General features: G+C 45.6%; 1 protein-coding gene across 1 annotated transcript; it reads left to right on the top strand.

Annotated features, from left to right (window-relative positions):
- Positions 1-24,059, top strand: LOC147653174 (uncharacterized). Its single transcript, XM_086889681.1, has 14 exons — positions 1-106; positions 9,414-9,476; positions 10,413-10,533; positions 10,786-11,103; positions 12,654-12,698; positions 18,050-18,094; positions 18,242-18,328; positions 18,621-18,665; positions 18,778-18,864; positions 19,078-19,159; positions 19,464-19,515; positions 19,743-19,878; positions 22,467-22,562; positions 23,803-24,059. Exons 2-13 carry the CDS (start codon positions 9,442-9,444, stop codon positions 22,506-22,508), a joined length of 1,095 nt encoding a protein of 364 aa, XP_086745807.1. The 5' UTR covers positions 1-106; positions 9,414-9,441; the 3' UTR covers positions 22,509-22,562; positions 23,803-24,059.
- Positions 24,060-25,577: the final 1,518 nt, after the last annotated feature.

The raw sequence follows: 25,577 nt of genomic DNA, 5'->3' as shown, positions 1-25,577 counted from the left end.
ATAGCTAGCCTGCATTGTTTTCCATAAGGGACCTACCAAGCCTTGCTCTGGAGTCAAGGCTTCTGTCCAGTATACTTGAGGTGCCATAGTTCTAGGGGACCCCTCGGTTGGTGTCAGCTTTTTTTTTTTGCGGGGATTGTTCTTGATCACAGAATTGGGATTGTTCTTGATAAGCAGTTTGATAACAGGATTGGGACCTTCTGGCTGGGGGTCTTCTAAAGCAGATTCCTTTTTGATAAGAAAGAGGCCTCCCCTGTCTGTTCCTGATACCCAGTATCTCATTCCCCATGTTTTTCCCACAACCCATCCTCTGTCCTCAGGGTTAGTTACATTGACATAAAGGTGTGTGTAATTTCTGTCCGGAAATACCACTTGCCAGCGGCCCAATTGCATGGCCCTGGAGGGATCTGGCCGGGGAGGCTTGCATCCAGCTGGCCCCCACCCCACAGTTAGAGATTTTTCTCCTGCTGTTTTCCAGTTAGATGCCATAGTCTCACACCCCCAGTAGGCACAGTAGTAATGCCTGGGATAATTACAGTAAGGAGGCCCAGTGCCAGGACACATGTAAAAACTCTCTTGATTCCAGCACATCTCTGTAGGCACTAGCTGACACAATTGTGGTGTGAAGGAGGGAGGTGCTGCTCTGACATAGCTTTGGAGCACAGTTTGATCATTCCATCTAATAAGAGACCATTGAAAAGGCTGGTGGGCATGCTGAGCCATTACAATTGACAGACAGTAAATCCACAAAGGGTATCCCAGGAGAATTGGTGGGTACCAGAGGAGAGCAATAATGTAGTGTTTTACCTGTGCAGTAGGGAAACAAGGTGGTATTTTAGAGGGACACATGTATGACACAGTTTTGGGAGCTTTCTGGATCACTGCCCTGGGAGTGTTCGTTCCCCACAGTTTCTGTACGTCTCTGCCTCCTCTGCCTACTCCTTTGCTTGGAGCAGCAAGGTGTCCCATCTTCTTGGCAGCAGTCGTATTTTTCAGGGGCTCTCCCTTGGGCTTGATGCTGGGCCACATACACTTCCCAACTTTTACTCTTTGCCTGTGGTGCTGAGCACATTACCCAGGGTATGCGTTTCCTGCACACCACTGTGATGATTTCCAGTTTCCCTAATGTCGTGGTTTTAAACCAGTAACTAACAAAAAAATTATTTATTTCTTGCTGTGAGATATGGATTAGAACAAGAGCAAAACAGGCATAAAACTTAAAAGGAATAAAGAAAGTTTATTAACAAACTACAATAATAAGAACACCAGAATAAACTTCCAGAAAACCTTTTCATCTCTTATCTACCCACTATTCCCTTGTTCACATGACAACAGAGACAAAAACTTTGGAACTTTGGTGGTTAAAACAGTCCCAATTTCTGCTACAGTCTCTTCACCAGTCTTTATAAAGAAACAGAAGTTTCTTCCTGTTAATTTATAGAGTTTCTCACAAGAAAACTATTTTTGTTATAGTTTTCCATTTCTCTGATGTTAGTTTTCCAGAACTGCTGTTATCAGAGTTCATTCCTCCCATTTCACATCACTCTGAGGTGTGTATGGGCCATGAGTCTAGGGATGGCATTTTAAGGATGAGTTATTCAAAAGCAAAAAGTCTTCTTCATCTGTTTCTGTGAGCTTCACAAGAAAACAGTTTTCTCATTGCCTCTCAAGGCTTCAAATCTCCCAGCACTTCACTGTACCACAATTACTCTACTTTTTACTCAAATTTACACTTTGAACACTTCATTCCTCCCTACATACTTTATCATGAATTAAAGGAGTTCTTTTCAGGACTTCATTGTCCATCTCTATAGTTTAAACAGAAAGATATTTTCAGCTCAATTAAAGCATCTTCTTAATTCTCTACCTTTTCTGAAGCTTCTTTTCTTTCCTGTCACTGGTAGTTTATAAAGTCTCTTTTCATGTTGATCACTCTCTCTCTCTCTCTCTGGATAGAAAGATTAATCTGCAAGTCTCATCTGAGTAATGAAAGAGATAAAATCTTGCCCAGGCTTTTGTAGATGGTTTGGTGATCTCTGCCAAACAGGAGCGGGAGCTGTCTGCGATGGAAGGTTCTTCATAGATGCTCTGGAGAGTGTGGTCGCTGTCTCTGCTTGCTGCAGGTTCAGAGCCCTTTTCTTTACTTGGCAGTTTCTAGTGAATTTAGTTACAGCAAAACCTGCAGCCGAGCCAGAGATCGGCCCGGCCCGGCCAGAGCCCGGGGAAAGCCTTCTGCATGCCCGCATCTCCCGGCTGGGAGACGCTGGGCCCAGCCCAGTCCCCGCCTGGCCGCATGGCCTGGGCAGGGAACGGGAGGCCTGGAGCTCCACCACCCTTCACAGCCAGGAAACAAAGAGCACCCAAGTACCCTGACTTTACATCTTAAGGTAGGGTTCACAAGTTGATCTCCCTTTTCAATGGTTAAAATTGCTGTCAATCCCCAGTAATGACCAATAATTGGTCAGGAGAAGAGACTCCTTTCAGTCCCCAGCAACTTTAACTTCCTTAGCTCTCACAACTACCTTAAAGGTAAAGTCACCTCATGACACCTAATATATTAGGTGCGCTTCTGGATGAATTAGGGTGTGCACACTTTTTCTGGATGGATTCCATGTGCGTATATTTTCCACCGCTCAAGGGACCCCTTTTGAAGTTGCCCCATGTTTGCCGCTTGCTCTACATAGGTTGAAGTTAATAACCTTTCACAATTGTAGCCTTCTCCACAATTTTTCCCGGGGGATATCCTGTTCTACAATGTCCCCCCCAATTGTCCTTACACAACTTACACCTAAAGCAAATAAAAGGGTAGCAAATGCAGTCAAGCTCAGGACAAAACACATCACTCATTAGTTTTACGTTTTAACTGGACTTTCTGTTCATCGGGTTGGGGAACAACTTCCTGTGCATCAGCGACTGGACCCTTGGTCCGGCTGGCGTGTGTCCATTCTCTTTCAGCAGTCCGTACAGCTGTATCTGTGGTGAGCAAAAGGAGAAAAGGACCTTCCCATTTAGGGGTGAGAGAGAGATTTCTTTCCAAGCTTTAGTGAGGACAGAGTCTCCAGGTTGTACATGGTGAATAGGTGCATTCTGGGGAGATGTCTGGGTAATCAGTCCTTGTTTTCTCAGTTCAATCCTTCTTTTCATTAGACTTCAAACATATTCATTTAACAGCTGGTTTTCTAATACCTGCTGCTCTGGAGGTATTTCCATATCATATGGCATGCCAAAAAACATTTCAAAGGGTGAAATTCCCGTATCAGTCCTGGGCTGAGTGTGGATGTTTAAAAGGGCTAACGGCACACATCTTACCCAGGATAGTCGGGTTTCTAGCATCAGCTTGGTTATCTGCTTCTTTATTTCCCCATTCACTCTCTCTACCATCCCAGTGCTTTGGGGATGATAAGGAGTATAATAATCCCATTTTATGCCTGAATGTTCCAGAGCATGTTTTATTATTTTTTGAAGTAAAATGTGGTCTCCGGTCTGAATCTATAATTTCTACTATCCCATATCAGGGGATTATTTGCCCTAAAAAAGCTTTCATTACTTTCTGTGCAGTCGCAAGGGCTGTGGGAGCTGCTTCCACATAGTGGGTGAGGTGATCAACTCTAACTAACAAATAACAGTATCTTCCACTTTGGGGAGTTCGGTGAAATCCACTTGTACTCGGGCAAAGGTTCTGATTGCTAGCTCTCCTTCTCCCAGCACTTTGTCTTTTAGGTGCTGTTTATTAAACTTTTTGGCATGTCATACAAGCCCCTGCTAACTGTTTGGCCAAATTATAAATACCCATACACATATATTTATTGGTAAACTGATCCACTAATGCTCTTAGCGACCAACGAGCATGTGTTTTATGATGAATATTCCTGAGTATTTTCCAAGCGAGCCCTTTTGGAAGGACTTCTCTACCACTGGGGAGGAACCACTGATTTCCCTTTTTAATAAATCCTTCTTTCTTAAATATTTCTTCCTCCTGTTTACTAAAGGATAATTTAAACGGATAAGTGTTCCTATTTAAGGATCTATTTTTATTTTCTGGCTGTTTAAAAACCAGTATTGCCACTTTTTTTGCTTCTTCATCTGCCAAATTATTACCTCTCATTTCAGTGGTTACTCCTCTCCGGTGTCCTCTCACATGGACCACTGCAATTGCCATGGGTCCTCCTAAGGCCTCTCAAGTTTGCCTTATTAACTCCCTGTGCACCAATCATTTCTCTTGGGAGTTAATGAGACCTCTCTCTTCCCAAATTTTTCCAAATGTATGTACCAACCTAAAAGCATATTTTGTGTCTGTGTATATAGTTCCCTTTTCCCTTTTCATAGTTTTAATGCCTGTAGTACTGCATGTAATTCACATGCCCGTGCAGACCAGGCCTGACTTAACAGACTTGATTCAATCACTTTAAGGGTGTCTCCATTAACTAATGAATATCCTGACCTCCTTTCTCCATCTACTATTCTAGAAGACCCATCTACAAAAATGTTCTCTCCCCCTCTTCCAGCGCACTATCTTCCAAATCTCTAATTTTGGTTTGCTGTTCTATACACTGGATCCAATCGTGAGATATGTCTTTTTTCAGATTCCCCATACAAAAATTGCGCTGGATTATGTAAAGATGTTGTTTCTGTTTTCAAGTTGGGGGACTGAATCAAAATTCCTTCATTCTTTAATACCCGTGCATCTGTAATCCATTTTTCAGCTTTTTGTTGTAAAATTCCCCAGACATTATGTGGAGTTAATACCTTCAGCTTACTCCCAAAAGTAACTTTGCTGGCTTCTTCTATTAATAAGGCTACAGCCACAATTGCTTGTAAGCATGAGGGCCATCCTCGGCTTACGGGGTCTAGCAATTTGGAAAGATATCCCACAGACTTTTTTCCCTGCCCTCTCCTGGGTCAATACTCCATAAGCAGTTCCCTCCTGGCTATCCACAAACAAATAAAAAGGTCTCCTAACGTCAGGGAGGCTGAGCACTGGAGCCTGGATTAAATCTTCCTTCAGCTTCTTAAAAGCCTGACAGTCCTCTTTGCTCCATTTTATTGCTCCTTCTCCCATGAACTGCTGATACAAAAATTGAACTTTTCTGCTAAATTCCATTGCCTACAGTATCCCAACAACCCCAACACTTGTCTAATGTGCCTCTTACTTTTGGGGAGTTCTAATGCTAAAATGCCTTTTACCCGTTCAGGATCTAACTTCTTACATCCTTTTGTAATCCAATGTCCTAAATATTTCACTTCCTCTTCCACAAATTGCAGTTTTGATCTGGTCAGTTTAAGTCCCTGTTAACTCAGGAAGTTTAACAATTTCATGCTTTCTGCTCTAACACTTGCTTCATTTTTGCCTGCAAATAATAAATTGCCCACATATTGTAATAAAACCATCCCCGTCCCTAATTCATAATCCCACAGAATTTGTTCCAAAGCCTGACCAAACAAATGAGGTGACTTGCTAAATCCTTGAGGGAGTACAGTCCATCTTAATTGCTGTTTCCTATGGGTATCGGGATCTTCCCACTCAAAGGCAAAATAACCTCTGCACTCCTCCTTAAGAGGACATGCCCAAAATGCATCTTTTAAGCCTATAACCGAGTACCACTGATATTTGGGGTTTAGTTGACTTAACAGTGTATGTGGATTTGCAACCACAGGGAAAGGGGTCACAGTCCGTTTATTTATTTCCCACAAATCATGCACCAATCTATAGTGGCCATCCGGCTTTAGAACTGGTAAAATCGAGGTATTGTAGGGCAACATGCAAGGTTCCAAGAGACCTTTTTGTAGCAGCCTCTTGATTTCAGGTTTCAACCCTCTTCTCCCTTCTTGGGAAATGAGGTATTGTTTTATTCTTACAGGGATTTCAGCGTTCTTAATTACTACTTCAAAAGGTTCAATATTCAATTTCCCTACAGTTTCAGGAGTATACCATACTTACAATCCCGTCCCAGCAAATGATAATCTGCTTCAGGAACTAATGACAATGGTCCAGCTCCAAATTTACACTCTGATTCTAACAGTACATTCTCAATTTTGGGGAACAAAAAAGGTTCTCCACTGGCCCCCACGTCTTGGATGTTTTTTGATGAAGGTTTACATCCTTTAGGTACTTGTTGGACAGTGGACCACTCTGCCCCAGAGTCTACCAAAAATTTGAGTACCTCTTGCTGAGGTACTCACTTTCAACTTTATCAAGGGCTCTGATGATTTTCTATGGCTCCCCAAATAGATAGAGCCCCTGACCCCTCTAATCCTGTTCAAATAGCTTCTTCTCTTCAATTCCCTTTCTACAATGCTCCTTCAAATCCCCTTTCTTGTGACAGTAAAAACATTCAACTTCACTCCAATCTCTTTTCCCAACAGCTTTTCTAGACCCTTGGGGTCCCTTAGTAAACCCTCCCTTTTCTCGGTTTACTGACCCCCTCCCACACCGCAGCCACCAGCAACCTAGTCTGCCTTTTCTGGAACTCCTCCTCCCTCCTTACATACACTTTCTGAGCCTCTCTCAACAACTCATCCAGGGCTCTTTCTTGCCAATCCTCTATTTTTTCCATCCTCTTCCTTGTAACTGGCCAAGATGTAGCCACAAACTGGGTTTTATGGAGGGCTTGTCCCACAGGTGCAGTGGCCCAGGTCCTTGCGGACGGTGGGAAACACACTAATGAAGGGCTCCGCTCTCGCTTGGTCTCCAGGAGACCTCTCAGACACTGGACTCTGGGATCACCAACCCCAACCAAACGGATTCCCAATTCTGTACTTGCCCCATCCGGAGTCTTGGCTTGGTCCTCATGCACAAAATTTAAGGGGTTCCGCAGATTCCATTTGCTTGCTTACCGAATTTCACTTGGGGTCCGGAATACCAGGTCTGGGGAATAGGAACCGCCCACACCAGGGGTATCCTAAGATAGGGTGCCTCCCCAAAGGGGGGACTTCTAAACCACAGATATGTGGATCTGAGTCAGGGCACCAAAATTGTTATAAATTGTCGTGACTGAATAAAAGGGACAATTTAAATAATCATTTATGAATATCAATTTTATTAATTCAGGAAGCAGTAAGCAAGCAAAGACCAGCCCTGGGGTGGCCCGGGGAGACACTGCTCCACCCTAAGTGCGTTCTTTAGCTGAGAAGGTTTTCCTTTATATACACTTCCTGCATATGTGTCTTCCTGGATCGCGTCGGTGCCTGCGCTGCCTGTTGCTAGGGGGTCTTCTTCTGCCTCTCGGTGGTCGTCAGATGAAGGCTTGTAGTCTTCCTCAATCTGTGAGCGGGCCTTGGTCCTATACCAGTTAGGCAACCCTCCTCCTAATAAGGAGATGTTCTAATTCTAGTTTGTGCAGCTGGATATGGTGGTTCTGCCATTCTGCACCTTCAGCTTTTTGCTTATACAGTTGGATATTGTGGTTAGGCCTTTCTGCAGTTTTAGCTTAACATTGTATTAAACAGCTTCAGCAATCATATTGAATTTGATTAACAAACAATAACAGTCTATTACAGGTATCAAAGCCATTTTCCTTCCCATGGCCTTTTATGTATATTCATATCTTATATTTATGTCAGTACAATGGCCACCAAAATAGATGAATAGCATTCAAGGCCAGGTTTGACAGGCCTCTGAGAAACCTGGTCTAGTGAAAGGTGTCCCTGCCCATGGCAGAGGAGTGAAACTAAGAGAAAATTTAAGGCCCTTTCTGACCTAAAAGATTCTGTGCTTCTATAGATTTATGGTTCTCTGGTGCTACAAATCCAGTGCGTCCCATGACTGTATGTCAAGTTGTCTTTTTGAATAACTGACTGTATGCCAAACACCAAGCTTTGCTCATAAAAATATTGTGGGAAGCTTAGTGATAGCAACATTTAGAGGAGAAGCTCTTGAGATGGGTACAAAAGAGTTTAATTTTCCAAGCAGCTTGCAGGCTTCCTTGTTCCATTAGAGCAGCTCCTTGTCTGGGGCTGGATGGTGAAAGAAGAGCAATCAAATATGTCCTGCTGAGGGATGCAGACATGAGCCTGGCCAAATAAAGCACTGTCAAAAGCTTGTAAGAATTCCCATCAGGGTCACTTGGGTGCCTACTTCCCTCTCGACAGGGAGGAAAGCTTGTGTTGAGAAGCACACCTTGATTGCAAGAGTGTTTGTACCTTGTGGGAATAGTGTCAGGTTAACGCCTCCTGTGCACCCTCAGATCCATGGGGCGTCAGTGTGGTCAAAACCCTGGCCTTGTCAAGGGCGTTTGCAAAACTTTTGCACTGTTTAGTGAAATCTCAGTTTGCCTGCTGGCCACTTGTGTGCTTTGTGGCCATGGTAAGGAAAAACTGGTGACAGAGCAGGCTTCCCTGCCACGCTGTTGATTCGCATGTTGGCGTGCATCTCGCTCTGCCCAGCTGATGTCAATGCCAGGTCCATTCAACAGAAGCTGGAAGAAAGATGGAATGACTTCTCTCTGTATGCACTTCCAACTTCTCCCACCTTCATTTAACTTGAAATTCAAGTGGGCACCTTTGTTCTTTTAAGGCAGTTTATTTTCCAGCCAACATCAAGGATTTCATGACGGTGAAAGGGAAGAAAGATGGGGTGTTTGTTTGCTTCCAGATGTGTCCTCCAAGCTTAGTGTGAGTGTCTATTCTTAGGTTTCCCAGCTGCAGGAGAAGGTGGGGGTCTGACAGGATTTCCATCTGCAGTGGCCCGTGGCTGGCAGAATGGTTCCGTGCTGGTGCCTTGCCTGGTGTTAAAGCTGTGGCCTAGAGCTCTGCTGCTTCACCTCTTCCCCCAAGTGTCTGTGCTCCTGTTGCCCTAAGTGGGGTGGTTCACAAGACTTCACACAATTCTCCTGTTGCCTCCTCATGCCCAGCGAGAAATCATTCTGTTCTCTCCGGAGTGTGAGATGCTGCAAATGAATGTCACACCCTGAAATGTAAATGTTTTCCATGCTATATCCACCTGTTTGAGATTGTTTACTTCTGCAGATGGAATCTTGTTACCTTTCCAACTAGAGCTGTCTTTTCAAGGCTTTTTCTTGCCTGCCTTTTCTTTCCTTCCCTTTTCCACAAAAGCTGCCATTCATGTCAGGCCCATTTGCTTGTGTAAAGGCAGGGTTCCTAGGGCACTTGTATTCTTAAAATGGGAGTAAACAGCCCAGAGCCTGGAGCAGTGGCCTGGTCTGTCATGCTCCTGGCCAGATCTGGAGTTAAGAGCTGAGCTGAAAGGCAGCATCACTACTGGGGGAAGGGCAAAGTGCATCTCTTGGTTCTGCCATTCTCAGTTTCGTGCAATCCCCATGTTTGCCTGCTTTATGTTTAGGAGCACTGCAACGACTCCCAGTTGTGCAGTCCAGGCTCTGAGTCCCTGGAGATCTTGAGCCCTGCTTTAGGCCTGTCCTCGTGCAGATGGTGAATATCTGTTTGTTCTCTTCCAGAGAAGCTGACTCAAACGGAGGCTTTGGAATGGAACCGACTCACAACCAGATCAGTGACAAGAGGTAGGAATTAATTCAATGTAATCTTGGCACTTGTGAAGTTGGATAGGCAACGAGAATCTCGGAATTGGATGTATCGAACAGATTCTGCAGTAGAGTAGAAACAGATACCTGCATCCTCTGTGCCTGCATGCTTTTCCTTCTTCAATGTCCACAAATATCAGAACCATAGTTTCACTCTTTCTTCAATAGTCTTTCACAGAGCAGGGACAGTTTAAAGGATGTGGTTTCCTTCAGTGGGGCACAGCTTTATTGGTGTTAGGATGTGGGGCTGGTGGAATTGAGTAAATGCATATGTGGCCGAGGAGGAAGAAGAGGATTTGATGTGGGCTTTTCTTAATTTCTGAGATCTTCCGTCTAAATGTGTTGATGGCATGTCTTTAAATGCAGCTACATGATTTTCCAGGTTCACAGCTTTCCAAATATCCATTGAAATTAGAGAGTGAGTTTCCAAGGCTGTTCAGAAAGTGGATAAAATTCAGTCCTTGAAAATGGCAACACATTGAAAAGAGAGGATTGTCTTTGATTCTCAGGGGGAGAGTGGGGTGAGAGGTCTGAAGGAGAAAAAGCATGGCATTTTCTGCCATTGATTATTGCAAGTGGATTTGGCAGCTCATGTGCTCACCATCATCCCCAGTGACTGCTTCTCCATTTGTATCACAAGGAAATGGGGGGACAGTTTTTCCCTTCCCACCTGTCTTGGTGGCTGGGATCAGGTGCAGCAATCCCTGAGGAGGATGCCTGCTGTCCCTTGTGTGTCTCTTTGCTCTGGGACAGAGCACACGCTGAGCAGAACTGATCTGTGTGCTGTCAGCATCCCGTGCATTTCAGCATTGCTTTGGTGCTGGACACGTGCCCTTGTGGGAAAGCCCCAGGTTCTGCACACAGCATAAACAGGGGTCAAGTGTTAACTCTCCTTTCTCTGTCTCGGGCTGGAAGCTGCAACAACAACAGAGATTTGCTCCGCTTCCTGGAGCAAGAGAGGCGAAGGAGGCAGGTGGCTCCAGAGGAGAAAGATCCATTCCTGGGGAAGACTCCTCTCTTTGCCAGACCCTACAAGGTAATGGGAGTGGGCTGAAGGTTGTATGGAGAGGAGGAAGGAGGCTTGGCCTGGGAGAGGAGAGCCGTGTCTTCTGCATGGGCCGTAGCAGACTTGAGCCCAATCCCTGCACACACAGCACATCTTTCCATCTGCTTCACTGAGCTTGCCTGACTTCCTTTGTGGGGATGCATGGTGATTCCATGAAGATACTGAGCAAGGTCTCTTGCTTGGGGTGTTTGTGACATTTGCCCCTCTGTTATTCTGTTGCAGACCTATAAAGAAGATGAGCTGTCAAGGCGCATTAAGAACCTGCTGGGCGATCAGGACTCCAAGGTGCTCCTGAGCCACGAGTCCCCTCTGAATCCCATCTGGATTCCAAACAAGCCCCAAGCCCAGTCACAAAGCCACAGTCATAGGCCGGCCTCCAGGAAGACAAACCCCTATGAAGACAGATGGAGGGAATGCTCAACACAATCACTGGAGCACACACCAAATCCTGAGAGGAACTATGACAGCCATGACAGTCTCTCAGATCGAGGGTCAGAAGGCAAAGCTCCACAGTGCAAAATCCTGCCTGAGCCTGTCAAGGTGAGTGCAATTGTTGAGGCTCTCTGTTGTTGGCAGTCCCTCAAGGCCAAGGGACCAGCACACAGGCCCTGCCTGCCTCGTGGCTCAGCCTCCCCAGAGCTCCAAGGCACTTGGTTCCCAGGTGCATTTTGGGGTTTTGCCAGCATCATCCTTCAGCACTGGGATATTCCCGTGCCCTATGGAATGTAGGTGCCCACGGTGCTGAGGCAAAGCAGCTGGGCTGGGAGAGCCACAGAGATGGTTTTCAAAATGTGTTTGACCTTTGGAAAGAGGAGGAAGAGCTGATGGCTGCAGTCAGCTTTTCCTAGGAAAGGGTACTGAAGGGATGCAAAGGATTGTAGGCAATATCTTGTGGAAAATGAGAGGATGCTGGGAGAAGTAAAGCAGTGCAGGAGCCATTCCTTAGTGCAAAGTGCCAAAAAGATCAAGCCCTATTTTGGGTCTCAAACTCTTGGAAGATTTGCAAAGTGCTGCAATCAGCCCTCAGGCCACCAGCAATGGGCAGTGTTTGTCCTTGCTGCTTGGAAGCCCAGTTCAGGAGTATCGGTGTGAAGAAAGGAGCAGGGATGCTGCATCTTCCTTGGAGTGTGTGCTGAGGGACGGGAAGGACGGAGTGCCCAGAAACAGTGTTTCTGAGAGATGAGTGGAGTCCCTGCCAGGTTCTGCCATCAGCTGGGGGTGGACTCAGCTCTTTGGGGCAGCCCAAATCCAACTTCTGTCCATAGTGTGTCTCTGGGTGGCCATGGAGAAAATCCACTGAACCAAATCTGGCTGCTAAATTCAGTACTTTGCCAAGAAATGAGAGAGTGAGAAATGGTAGTTGGGGATTTGGAAATCCGGTGTGGGAAAGGTGAGGGTGTCTAAAATCAGCCAGAATTTGCATAAACTGTGGTGCACCTTTCCGGATGTGTCGAAAGTCAGCGTCTTGTCCTGACTGCTGTGGAGTTCAGAACAATAAGGAGTCTCATTTGATTTGGGTCAATGGCAAATATTCCTCATTTTTTACAACTGGCTTAAAAGAATTGGGAACTATTATTTCTGACTTTTTTATTGTTGTTGTTGTTTTAACAAAGGAAGCTTTTTCAAAACTCATTTAAATGCAGAGGGAGCTGGTGTCTTTGAAGGCAAAGCTTAATTGCTTCAAAGCTAAATTCCATCAAGGGAGAAGACGGTACAAATATATTTACATAATTGTAATAACAGTAATGAAAAGAAAAATTAATAATAGTAGAAGTAGTAGCAGTAGCACTAGTAATTTGTAGTTGTAGTTGAAGAATGGAAACAGTGTTTCGCAACTAACAGGTTCCAAAGGGAGCACAGACATTTTTCCTAGAGGAAGAGGAGGTGACTGTGGGGATTTCAGCTGCCTTGCTACCTGCTCTCAATTCCCAATTCCCCTTCAGATGGGCCTTTTCATTCTTCTAGCATTTCATTTGTAATGGACTTGCATGACATTTGTAGAGCTGTTGGTAAGCAAATGCTGGCTGAGTAGATGTCAATTAGTAAAAAACCCAAATTAACTCTTTCTGTCTCTCTTGTTCTTGTTTCAGAAAGAGCAGCCCACTGATGTGCCATCTACTGAAAAAACTTTGAAGGTTGGTGCTCTCCCATAATGGATCTTTATATTTGCTTATGTTCTGCACACATGAAGGAAATGGCTGGGGCAAAAGTACATTGCTCAGCTGCTGTCCACCCAGCAGATGTTGCCCTCCCTGAAAATGTGTTTTGGGGAGGGCTGAGGAGAAGCAGAGATAAAAGCTGTAGTTGTAAGGTCAGCCCTCCTCTCAGTTTGTGACTGTAGTAACACTCTCTAGAGCAGTTCAAGAGCCACACTGACAAGTCATCCCAGGTAACCAGAGCCGCTCCTCCCTCTAGCTGGTAGTTGCCTTTCCTGAGCTCCCCTTGTCCAAAGGCTCAGGCCTAGCTATCTTGTGACTAGGCTTCCAAATTCCCATTGCTACCAAAGGGAAACCAGCCCCATGCTTTCAGGGCCATTGTGCTTCTCAGTGTTTCTGAGCGGGCCAAAGTGGCAGCAAACTTCTCTTTCCTTTTTTCCACTGTTTTCAGTAGGCTCTGTATTTGTAGAGCTGTGCCATGTTTGAGCCAGAGGAGGTGGAGGAATGGAAAATGCTTCAGGGACGCACACTTTTGTTACACTTGTGAACTCTAAATGTGATGTTTTGCATGAACATTTGAAGCATCTATGTGCATCTGTGTGCAAACTCCAACCCCATTTTCTCTTGATTGTCAGCAAAAGCATTCAGGAGAGGACACCTTAAATACTGTCACTGTTCACGTGTCCCCTTGAGACCTGTGTAGCAGCACCAGACATTTCTTGTTCTCTGCTTCCCTTCTGGATTTTGTCAGTAAATAAAACTTCTTGGACTTCTGAAGCCTAACCTGGAAGTGTTCCCCTTGTCCTTTGGAATCATTGTCTAGCTCTCGTGGGGTTTTCACTCCAGGCTTAGTCCATTTTGGAGCTGAGAGATGAAACTTTGAATGAATATGCTGAATGATCCTCCTCTGCCAGCGGGATCTCCGGGCTGTGGCTCGGAGTGACTGATTTCTGTTCATGGGTGTTTTAAGGACTGGCTCTGTACGGGAAAAATTCCTTCTTAAGTTTTCTGCTTGTTTCAGTCCTGTCGTTTTCTTATTTTCTTCCTTTGGGTTGGTCTCACTGATGAACCAGTCTTTGATAAGACAGTCCTGTAGTGCTGAAGCCTGGAGAGGGAGGAGGAGGAAGAACCAGTGAGGCTGCAGCCCATGATCTATGGCCTGTGTGCTGGGTGTCCAGCATGGGAGAGGTGACTGGGGAACAGGGCTTGGCGGCTTGGCTCTTAGGATACATCCTGTGAGCTGTGCTGAATGGGGGAGAGAGATTCAAGCAGAGAAAGGATCCTGGGAAGCCTGATCATTGGGGCCTTTGGCTGAAAGCTCATCCCTTCCTCCTGTTTTAGGTGAAACAAGAGCTGTGGGGAGACTCCTGCCCTGCTGTGGAGGCCTAGGTGCCTGTTGCAGGAACGTGTCGACCCTGGTGGGGACAGCACGGGACAGCAGGCTCACCTCTAGGTGTGGGTGTGGAAAACCTTTTTCCCAGGGCCTTTGCAGTCACATGTTGGTGCCTTTTGCGTTCTGGTGTTCTAGTAGTTTGTGGAAATTAGTGTCACCTTCGTTCAGCCCCTGTTTCATGTCCCCTTCCAAGAATGTTCTTCCTTCTCTTAACTCCCATTGGCTTTGTTTGCTGCATTGCTGCACCCCTGTGTCGTGGTTTTAAATCAGTAACTAAAAAAATCACTAGAAAACATACTTATTTCTTGCTGTGAGATATGGATTAGAACAAGAGCAAAACAGGCTTAAAACTTAAAAGGAATAAAGAGAGTTTATTGACAAAACTATAAGAATAAGAACACCAGAATAAAACTTCCAGAAAACTCCTTTTTCCCCACTACCCAACCATTTCCTTGTTCACATGACAACATAGAGACAAAAAACTTTGGAATTTTGGTGTTTAAAACAGTCCCCATTCCTGCTAGAGTCTTTTCATCAGTCTTTGTAGAGAAAGAGAAGTCTTCTGCTAATCTATGGAGTTTCTCACAAGAAAACTATTTCTGTTATAGCTTTCTTTTTCTCTGATGCCAGCTGCCCGGAAATCTGTCATCAGATTTTCTCCTCCCATTTGATGTCCTTCTGAGGTGTTTTATGGGTCATGAGCCTAGGGATGTCATTATTAAGGATAAGTTATTCAAAGGCAAAAGTTCTCTTCATCTGTCTCTGTGAGCTTCCCTGGAAACAGAAGTTTTCTCTTTGCCTCTCAAGGCCTCAAATCTTCAACTATCACTACTCCTCACTCTGTTCCAGCACCTCACTGTATCACAATCACTTTACTTTTTGCTCATAATCCACATTTTGTACTACTCTATTCCTCCCAATGTACTCTGTCATTAATTAAAGGAGTCTTTTCAGAACACTATTGTCCATCACCATAACTTTAACAGAAAAATATTTCAGCTTAATTAAAGCATCACCTTATTCTCTACCTCTTCTGAAGATTAATTCTTTTCTTTGCTGTCTCTAATAGTTTATCAAGTCTCTTTACATGTTGATTACTGTCTTTTTCTTTCTCTGGATAAAAGGATTAATCTGTAAGTCTCATCTGGGTAATGAAAAGGTAGAAAACTTACCCAGGCTTTGTAGATGGTTCTGTGATCTCTGCCGGAGCAGCGGCTGGAGATATCTGCGATGGAAGATTCTTCATTGCTGCTCTGGAGAGTGTGGTCACTGTCTCAGCCAGTCGCTGGTCAAGAGCTTTTTTCTTCCTTTACTCGTCAGTCTCTGGTGAATTCAGTCACAGCAAAAACTGCAGCCAAGCCAGGGAGCGGCCTGGCCCGGCCTGGGCCCGGGAGAAGCCCCGCAGGCCCCATCTCCCGGCCGCTGCAGGCCCAGCCCAGCCACTGCCAGGGCCTCATGGGCTGGGCAGGGGAGCGGGCACAGCTGGAGCTCTGTTACCTTTCACAGCCAGGAAACAAAGAGACAAAGAAATTCCCAGGCTTAAGTTGGTGTTCACAGGTTGATCTCACTTTTCAATGGTCAAAACTGCTGTTAATTCTTAGAAATGCCCAGTAGTTGGCCAGGAGAAAAACTCCCATCAGCCTCTGGCAGTTTTAACTTCATTAGGTGTTTGTTTTCTTAAATGCCAATCTATCACACCCTGTTATCCCAATCCATTCTCCCGGTCTTTAGCCACTCCCTGCAGCATTTTCCCTTGTCCCTGTTGGACCTTGACCGTCAGACCCACCCCATTTGTCCCTGTGTTTAACCTGTGCCCTGAGTCCGATCCTGTTCTCATCCCTGAATTCATGTGAGGCTGTTACCCTTTGAATAAACAGTCTTTGGATACTCCAGCAAGGACCTGTCCCTTCCCTTTTATCATCAGCAATTTCTAGCGGTGTTCTCTAAGCCCCGGGAACGCAGGTCGCACTCACGGGTTCCTTGCGGCACACGCTGTAACACCCTGCAGCGACCCTGACAGTGAAGAGGTCCAGAGCAGAAGAAACTCTGCTGTTCTTCCCTCCTCCTGCTTTGAAATCCATCTGAATGAAAGGCTTTGGCCTCAGGTGTACTGAACAACCACATGCCAAACTGGGTTTTTCCAGGGACTTCCCTGGACATCCCTTGGGAAAGCCATTTCTTCCAGCCCAGGCTTTTGGCTCATTGAATGTCTAAGGTGCACATCACCTGCAGGTGGGAATTCCTTATTGACAGCTTCTTTTCCTGGCAGCACTGAAAATTGAGTCTTACAGATGGAACAGGCAAGCAGATCCAGTGCAGAGGGAATGAATCCACAGGGAATAGGCATGCAGGGACTCGCTTGGCCTTCACAGAGATATTGAACAGCCCTTTCCCCTCTTTTCCAAAGCAGAACCTTCGCTCTCCAGTGTCACCACAGTCTCTTTAAGGTATCTTTCCAAATGAACTGGAAGAAGCCTTCAAACTACAGCATCCATGATGCTGAGATGTATCCCATGTCCTCTTGTGCCAGGTTTTAGCTCTTCTTCCAGCCCCTTAACAAAGGGGTTTGTAAAGCCAACTTCCTTGTTCATGTCATGTGGGAGAGGCTTGATGACAGGGCCCAATTAGGAAGTGTCAGTGTGCATAAAGGAACAGAAATGTGGCATCTTTCTTGGAGTGAACTTTAAAAGGAGAGTCCAAAAAAAATCACAACCGGTAAAGAAAGAAAAAAAAGCAAAAAGAAAACAAACAAAAACCCAAACCAAACAACACAACAAAACCCAAAAAACAAACAAACAACAACAACAACAAAAAAAAAACCCAAAAAGAAAACTAAATCCATAAAAAAGGCCAACTCCAAAGTCAAGACAACCTGAGGTCGTCTGCAGTTTGCCATGTCAGGTTCCAAGAAGCTGAATTTCAGGACAATTCAAGAGCACTTCTGTCCTTAGGGAGAAGGACAAGGCATCCCGTGAAGTTGCCTGAAAAGAGATGGAGGGTCTGCTCTGTCTTGCAGGAGCTCCCAGTGTGGGTGCTTTCCTTGTGCCAGAAATGCTCCCCAGAACCAAAGCAACCTTGCAGAGCTTGTCCATAAGCTGGGCTGAGTTTGAAGTTTGTGCTCTCTGGTTTAGTCCTTCAGAAAAGCTCCTGTGCCAGAAGGCCTGACCTTTCTCTGCACACAATTGCTGTGTGCAATAAGTAGTAGGATGTCTTTCCAGGAGCCCAAGTGATGATGGTCAAGTCTTTGCTGAGCAAAAGCTCAATCTTGGCAGGAGGACCCAGTCTGGAGCCAGCCTGAGTTACAAAAGCAGGAGCTGTGCTTTGGACTGGAAGCCAAGCACCAAGTGCACTGTGCAAGGGTTGCATTTTAGCCAGGGTGTATTTTTACTTCAGAAGAATCAGTCTGATGTTATTTGGGTGAATGACAAACACTTCTCCTTCTCTAGAATTGAAGTGAGAATTTCTCTAGAATAGGGAACTATTATTTCTAACTGTTTTATCTTAACTACTGAAACTTTTTGCTCAACTCTTGGAAATGCAGTGGCTGCCTGTGCCTTTGCAGGCAAAGCTTAGCTGCTTCAAGAGCAACTAAAGAAAAGTGATATTTTAAAAAGGGAGCAGCCTGCAGGAACATTCTTTCTTACTACAGTAATAAAAAGTCAGAAATGGAAACAGTGTTTCCTGACTGCCAGGGAAGGCAGACATTGATGTTGCAGCAGGTGATCTTGGTGGCTTCAGCTCTTCCTCTGCCTGGTCTCTGCTCCTCACTGCCTTTTAGATAGTGCTGTTAATCCTTACTGGCATTTCATTATGCATGGACTTGTCTGACCTTTCTAGAGCAGTTGGTAAGGAAATGTTTGCTGCGTACATGCTTGTTTCCTATCAATCAGTAAAATACCCAAACATACTCACACTGCTTCCCTCTTTCTTCTTTCAGCCCATTGTGCACATTTATGTGCAGTCCATTGAAGGAATATTGAAGGTGGGTGCTCTTCAATATCAGATCTCCATGGGGAAGCTTGTGCAAATCCATGAGGAGGTGGATCCCTCTGACTCTGGGAAGGGTGAAACTCCCTCTGTGTGCATCAGCAAAAAGTGCTGGGAGCTGTTTCTCTCCCACTCTTTCCAGGAAATGAGCAGCTGCCTGCCACCTCTCCTGCCACCTCTGCAGTCACCTGCTAGAACAGAGACTTGCAAATTTCCATTGCAGGCAGAGGTGAGAGATGTAGGAGTAGTAGCAGTAGTTTAGACGTGGCAACAGTGCTCCCTGACTGCCACATTCCAAAGGGAATACAGACATCTCCGAGGAGGAGTTGACAGCTCTGTCCATGCCTGCTCTCTGTTATTAACTGCCCTTCAGATGGGCCATTTCATCCTTACTCTCATTTTAGGACTAATACACTTGCAGGACATTTCTAGAGCTGTTGGTAAGCAAAGGTTTGCCAAGAACCTGCCAATTACTAAAACACCAGAATAAACTCCTCCTGTTTCCCTCATTCATGTTTCAGGAAAGGAAGCCCATTGATGTGCCATCAATTGAAGAAATTTTGAGAGTGAGTTCTCTTAAAAAGCAGATCTCTGTGTTTGTTTATGTTTTGCATTTATTAAGGAAATGGGTGGAGATAAAATAGAAGTTGAGAGCTGCTTCTCTCCCTGTCTTTCCAGGAAATGAGCAGCTCACTGCCACCTCTCCTGTCACCTCTTCAGACGCCTACAAGAGCAGAGATGTGCAGACTTCCATTGGCAGGAAAGGTACCCCAGCCCATTTTTGCCAGGGCTTCTGATCAATGCCAAGAGATCTTTCTGCTTAGCAGAAGTTCACTTCAGCTCTTTGGCAGCTCTTAGAATGTTTTAAAACTATTTATTCAAAAATGCACATGCCCCTAATGTGCCATTAACACAGGTTTGGTGTCAGGAGATGTGGTGTTAAGGTACATGCTAAGCTACTTTGTCCTTTACTTCTAGGAATCCCAACCTGATGGATCTGCAGCACAGAAACAGAATAAAGAGAAATGCAAAGGAAACCCAGTTCTTTCTGTGCTGACAGGTAATTTTGTGTGTTAGATGTGGCAGAGACCATCAAGCATTCCCACTGATTAAGCAGTGTGATTTCCTCTGCTTTGCTGAACAGGGATGAATTTAGGAATGGCTCAAGAAACTGTAAGCAATCATTACGTAGAACTCAAGGTAGCAGCTCAGCAGAGGACAAGCACTATTTAGTTAGGAAACTCCCATCTGGGGTGATGAACAACCTTTTTGACAAATACCTCCTGGAAGAGAGTGACTCTCTAATCTCTTGTTCAGAGACCACAGGGTAAAGAAATGCAACCTTTTCCTTTGTTGCTTTCCAGAGCAGGCAGGCAGAGCGTCAGGAAGGTTGCCGAGTTCTCAGCCAAGAACATCGTAAGTAAACAGACTGTGTTTCCACCTCTGCCGGGCAGATACTTGAAAGAACCTGGAATGAACAAACATTTGGGCTATCAGTCAGATTTTTCTCAGAAAACCTCAATGCAGGGAATTTTCCCCAACTGAAGAATTATTATTTCATGATCTACTCATGAAATTGTTGAGGTTGGAAAAGATCTTGAAGAGCTTAAGCAAACAGATTAACGTGACACCATTATTCCCAGTGGCCACCGGCCTTGGGATTTGCACAAGGAGAAGGTGCCCTTGTCTCCTGGAGAGAAGTGGCTCACACCTTCAAGGAAGCCAGACTTGAAGAGGAGAGCCATGAGGAGTTCAGAGGAGTCCCCTGGAGAGAGGAAGGTGAGAGGGGCAGGGGGACGTGGGTTTGGACAATGACCAAGGTGGTGTTTGAAAAACCCAAGTGGAGTTTCCACTTCATACGTTGGCACTAGAGCCATGATTGATCTCCTGTAAGGGTGTTATCAAACCTGTAAGGGGAATGTTCCCACAGCTGATTCCCATTGGTCACCAATGCCCTTCTGAGAAAACGAAAAGCCTTGTAAGCTGATGTTTTGTGTGTTTTGGTGCTATTAGTGTTTTCTTGGGATCCTGGTTTCCTGAGAAAACAAAACCTCAGCTGTCCTCTGCCAGAGGAGGTTTTGGCAGCTTGTGGCTGCCCAGCCCCTGCCAGCACTGCTGGGTTTCTCTGGGTTTCAGCCCAAGCTGAGCTTTGTAGCTTGGTGGTGGCCCATTCTTGTGTTCCTGCATCAAAAGCAGTAGGTATCTGAAGCACTTGGCAGATGGATAAATAGGCAAAGCACTTGTTTGGATTTCCCTGGAGCTGCTGTGATGCCAGCAGTGATGCCTAAGAAGTGGCTGTGTGTTGGAGTCCCAGGCACAGAAAATGTCCCTTTGATCTGTGCTGACTGGCTCCGGCACTTGAGAGAACACATGGTTGGAGTTAAGACCATAGAGAAGGCTTGTAAAACTGAGTGGAGGAGCTGGGAATGTCGATGTGTGAATTAGATAGCATTATGTTAATTCACTGGGTGAAAAAGACAGTTTAGAGTTTGAGATGTAGTAGTGAATAAGAGACAAGTATAGGTTCTTGGGTGTTGGTTTGTCTTTGCCTTTCTTCTTTCTTCTCCATGGTTTTGGCTGGTATGGGGTGATTGGATGGAAAGGTATGCAGTGCAGAACATGGGTGTTTGGTTATTGGGTTAAAAGTAAAAATAAATGATTTGGCATTTGATAACTGGAAGGTTTATGCTTAAAAGGCCTTGTGGACAGAGCCCACATTCTCCGTTTGTAGCTTGTTAGGTTAGTGTGTGGAAGTACTTACTATCTGTAAAAATGTAAAGTAGATAAGGTAAAACAAACATCCTAAGTCTGAAGACAAAAACCGTCTCTCTGCTCATCAATCCTCATCCTGGGGAAAAGAGCTGAAGCCTTTGACATTTGGTGCCCCGGAGACTTTTACAGCTGTGTGTAGTCAGGGGCTTTGCAGAGACCCCTTTGCAGAGTCCCTCGGCCATTGCAGTGGCTTTCCCTGGAATTCCAAGACAGCCCTTCATTTCAAACTCGGAGGTGGTCGTTGCTCTCAAGTGTTTTTTGGGAAGCTGACTCCCAGAGTCAGTGCTGACTCCCAGACAGCACTGGGAGGTCAGGTGCACAAGGAGTTGGCTGCAGGCCTTGCAGTGATGGGCACTCCCTGTGGACATTGCAGGGCCTGTCTCCCTTTCTGTTCCTCCTCCCAGAACAGGTGGCTCAGCAGGGCCGGGGGAATAACTTTGCTTCCTGTGTGGGTTTTTTAACTTTGTCATTTTCTGAGCTTCCTGAGTTAAGAATAAAGAAGAGTAGGGAAATGGTGAGGAAATTGGAGTGAGCCCAAAAGTTCTCCCTCATGCAGAGCAGGGGCAGAAAGGGAAGCAGGCAGTCAATCTGCCACTTCTCCTGCTGTCTCCAAGAGCCAGGAGAGGAACTATTTGGTGTCTGGCATGTCATCCCTTGCAATCTCAGTGCCTGACTGCAGGAAATCCCAACTCAGAGCCTGTATCCCAGACGTGAGTGCAGTCTGAAAGGAGAACTCCTTGACAGCAGCCTTGTGGAGAAGCTGCTGAATGGTTCCTTGTGTGTCTACACTCTGGGAGGTACACATGAAAGTCCTGGGATGCTTCTGGCTATCAGCAGTCACGCTGTGGGTAATGCTAATTGATAAGGGCACTTTCTTTTACATTTTCTTGACTGGTAGCAAAGGATTCGGAAGTTTCTCATTCAGGTGAGCTGATGATTTGCACACTTGATGCTTTAGAACCGATGCTCTAAAACCTATAAAAAGTTTTCATTGACTGACTCTCTTCCTTAATGCTTCCTGTTCTTCTGGAAGACAAAGGCAGCAATTTTCACTGCATTTTTACAATTTCACCCCTCTCAGATTTTTGGTAATAACATCAGAAGCCCCTGCACATCTGGGCTATCTGAGGGATCTCACTCGCCTGTGACCGTAGCTTTTCCTTCCCATTGACGGGGGGTATCCCAAAACAGATATGCTTACAGGTCCTGACTTTGCCACCAGGAGTCTGAAAACATTTCTCTACAATCATGATGGAGTGGGAAAAAAAGGCCCACCCAGAACAGATGACATGTTTATTTTCAGCACTGGAAGGGCCTTACATTTTATTACAATTATCAAGGAGGTGCTCAGGAGATCTATCCTTGCCATTAGAAAACATATCACCTATCCAAGCAAAAGAAGGTGAAATGTCATTTTCGGTTACTTGCCAGTGGACGTGAAATCCCTGCCTGCTGTGCTTGGGTTTCCACTTTGTGAGTTCCAGTGTGTTATTTTTTCTCTTTTCAACCAGAATCTTTCAAACTGAGCTGTACTGGTCTCTATTTGAACTTCAAGGACCTGAGTGAATTTTTCCTGTTTTCCTTCTTCCTGTTAGAGAGAAGACAACGGGGATTTTCCCAAAAAGAAGAAGAAATGAAAAGAATCCCAAGAGATGTCAGCTTCCAGCAAGCAAAGGCACCAACAAACTGAAGTGAGTATGCAGTGCTGGGATGCCAGAAAGATGTGTAAATCTAAGTCCCTGTTCAGAGGGGTAAGACAAAGAACTGTATCTCCTGTCCTGATACTCGGGAGTTTGCTTCTACCATCGTGTCCCTCCTGCCACTTGAAATGCTGCAGATTGGCCTTTACAAGCTGGAAGCAAGCAGTGCAGAAAGCAGCTGTGTAGGTGTAGGTGGGTAAGGGCAAGGAGTCTTTCCCTTCTGACATCCTGTGAAAGCACAGAGGCGTTGGGGCTGATGTTTGGCTGCAGGAAGGGAGGTTGCAATTGAGGTAGGAATGGAAAAGCTTTAATTCCTGCCTCCCTTTTCCTGAGGGAAAATGAGCAGCCCTCTTAGTCATGCGCTGGCTTTTGGAGTGGGAAGGGTAGGAGGTGCTTTTGGGCAGAGAGAGGGCTCTGGGTCAGCTTGGAGATGGTGCTGTGCTCTGTGTCAAATTGTCCTCTGTGCAGCATCAGCTGTGCCAAGGCAGAGCAGCTGGAGAGCATGTGTGCAGTGAGTAGGGACCAAAGCATGGGAAGAGTGGGTGCTGAAAGAGGGGAGAGGACTGTGCCATGCACAGCAGAGTCAGGCAGTAAGTGCAGCCTCACACCTGAGCCTTCTCCCTGGGTTGAATTTCATTCCTGATGCTGCAACCTGTGAGCTGGGACTCACTGCTTGGTGTGTTCTTGGAAACTTTGAGAAGCCCACTAAAAGTGATGTCATTGAGCAGTGGTGAAACAAGGTGGAGAGCTATCAGGTGCTGCTTGTTGCTGCCAGAGTTCACACTCCTTTCTAGGCATGTGACCACTATTGGCCAAAAGGAATTCCTAGAGCTGCTGCTATGTTTTTGATTGTACAATTTAGCCATTACAAATGTTGTATTTTCCTGTGGTGCAAGCAGTGGGGAAGACTCAAGAGCTGTAACCTGCCATCCCACGGGGCCTTTGCAGTGTCATTTTCCATAGAACACCAAGTTGTGTGGGCCCCTCTGGGCAAAGGGATGCATTGCCATGATCTGGTGGCAAACTTGCAAAAGAAAATGAGCAGGATGTGTCTGGTAGAAGGGCAGAAAAGCTGTAAGAATGCTCTCCATACAGAGACAGCTGCTGAGAGTCAAAAGGCTTTGCAGGTCCTCTTGGAGTAAAGTGACTGCAGTCATTGTCCTCCGCCATCTCGATATGCCTGTTGGATGAATCCAGCCAAATCTTTTCTCTCTCCCTCCTTTTGTTCCAGCCTTTTCTGCTGAACAAAGCCAAGCAAGATGACCAAGAGCCGGCCTGCCCTCATACACTGAATGAGGCAGAGTTTGCAGTGACCCAGACTGGAACCCAAGGGCCATACGTGGTTCTCCAGGATGTAAATAGTTCCAAGTTCTCTGCTCCTTTGAAGCCTTAGAAACAATTTTGTTGTTTTTGTTTTACTTTATAGTTCAATGCAAAGAAGCTGCATCATATTTTTGTTTCAAATACAGTTGTAAGTTCTTTTGGTTACCTTTGGAAAGCTTTGTGGTTACTGAGGGGAATGTGTTTTTGCCTTGCAAAAGAAGAGATGGGGGGTGGTATGTGCCATGAAAATGAAACTGTGGTGAGAAGGATGGTATCCCAAAACACCAGTCATCCCAAGAAAGAACTACCTCCCTTTTCTACATTGTTTCATGAAGTAGGAACAGCTTAGAGAGATACTGAAATGAAGTAATTCTTTGCCATGCTTTTGTGCTTGCTCCAGTTGCCTGCCTGTGGCAACTCACACAGCCACGTTTCCCAACAATCTTTTGAATGCTGCCGTGAACAAAGACAAGACTCACAGGGAAGTTCCTCCTGGAGGGGAAGAACAAGGATTCTGATCACTGATGTCTGAGCATGTGGGGCATCTGCCTATACCTGTCACCCCCAGGCTTTCCAAAGGCCAGGCTGCAGTAACCCTCGGGGTTAACAAGCACTGACAGTGGTTCTGGCAGCCAACGCTGCTCTCCTGTGTGTGTTGTTTGAATTCCACTCTACAAGGGCTTCCTTTCTGGGGGGTTGAGAAATGCATTTAGAGTGCAGTGATGAGCATCTCACCCCAAGACTCCATCTAACTTCCAGAAAATCATTTTAAAATCTGGTTTTCACAAACCATTACTTGCCATTTTCTAAGAATTACATCAAATATAGAAAAGAATATGCAATTAAATGAATATTGCTTTTGAAATTCATATTTGGTTTCATGTTGTCCATATCTAACCACTTGGATACAGACAAAGAATCTCCTTCAGAAATATCATGGGTTCTTTCAGGCATAGCTGATTTTAATTTATTATGTAATCATCTTTCTTCCATATTTCATCTAGAATTTCCTGAGGATTTTCAATCCTATATTGCGGTCAAAGACAGCATTCATAAAACACTGAATTCGTATGCTCAAGTACTTCCAACCAACAAATTGCAGAAAGGTGAATTTAGCCACATTTTCTGTGTCTTCACTCCCAGGTTAAAGGGACAGGAGAATAGGAAATAGTCTCAAGTTGTGCTGGAAATATCAGGAGATTTCTCCTAGGAAGACTTTCAGCTTTCTTCTCTGCCCAAAGCCCTGTAAGCTCACAGCACGGTGCCATGGAGAACATCCCAAGTAGACTGGGAAATGCACTGGTTTTAAGGGAAAGGCAGACAATGGGCCTGTTCCATGTCCCATACACTTCCCGATGGCTGCCAAGGCACACGGGGCTGCAGGGACACGGCGTGTGCCAGGTGAGATTTGGTGTCACCCAGGTGCCCTCAGCCCCAGGCTGGAAGGAAGGGATCCAGGCCCAAGGCACCTGGCCCTGGCCCCTTTCCTGGCAGCCCCCCACCCCGGCTCCATGGTGACCACAGGCCTGGCCCAGATCCAGGCACCGCTGGCAGCTTTCCCCTTTGGCCACACACAATTCCCTCACCCTGCGTGGTACCAGCAGCTCCCGGGCTGCCTGCCTGACCCCTGTGCTCCTCCAGCCTCTTCCTGGGCATATTTGAACCTTGTTCAAAGCCAGCCAG

The sequence above is a fragment of the Cyanistes caeruleus genome, chromosome 5 (genome assembly GCF_971803275.1).
Source record: "Cyanistes caeruleus chromosome 5, bCyaCae1.hap1.1, whole genome shotgun sequence".
In the NCBI taxonomy this organism is placed as follows: Eukaryota; Metazoa; Chordata; class Aves; order Passeriformes; family Paridae; genus Cyanistes; species Cyanistes caeruleus.
This window is presented reverse-complemented; position numbering and strand designations above follow the sequence as displayed.

Bases quoted from the DNA above. Each gene is read 5' to 3' on its own strand.
- LOC147653174 (XM_086889681.1), top strand. From the start codon at position 9,442: ATGGAACCGACTCACAACCAGATCAGTGACAAGAG. The intron at 19,160-19,463 runs GTAATTTTGTGT...GTTGCTTTCCAG, and splicing joins AGTTCTTTCTGTGCTGACAG to AGCAGGCAGGCAGAGCGTCA. The intron at 19,516-19,742 runs GTAAGTAAACAG...CATTATTCCCAG, and splicing joins AGTTCTCAGCCAAGAACATC to TGGCCACCGGCCTTGGGATT.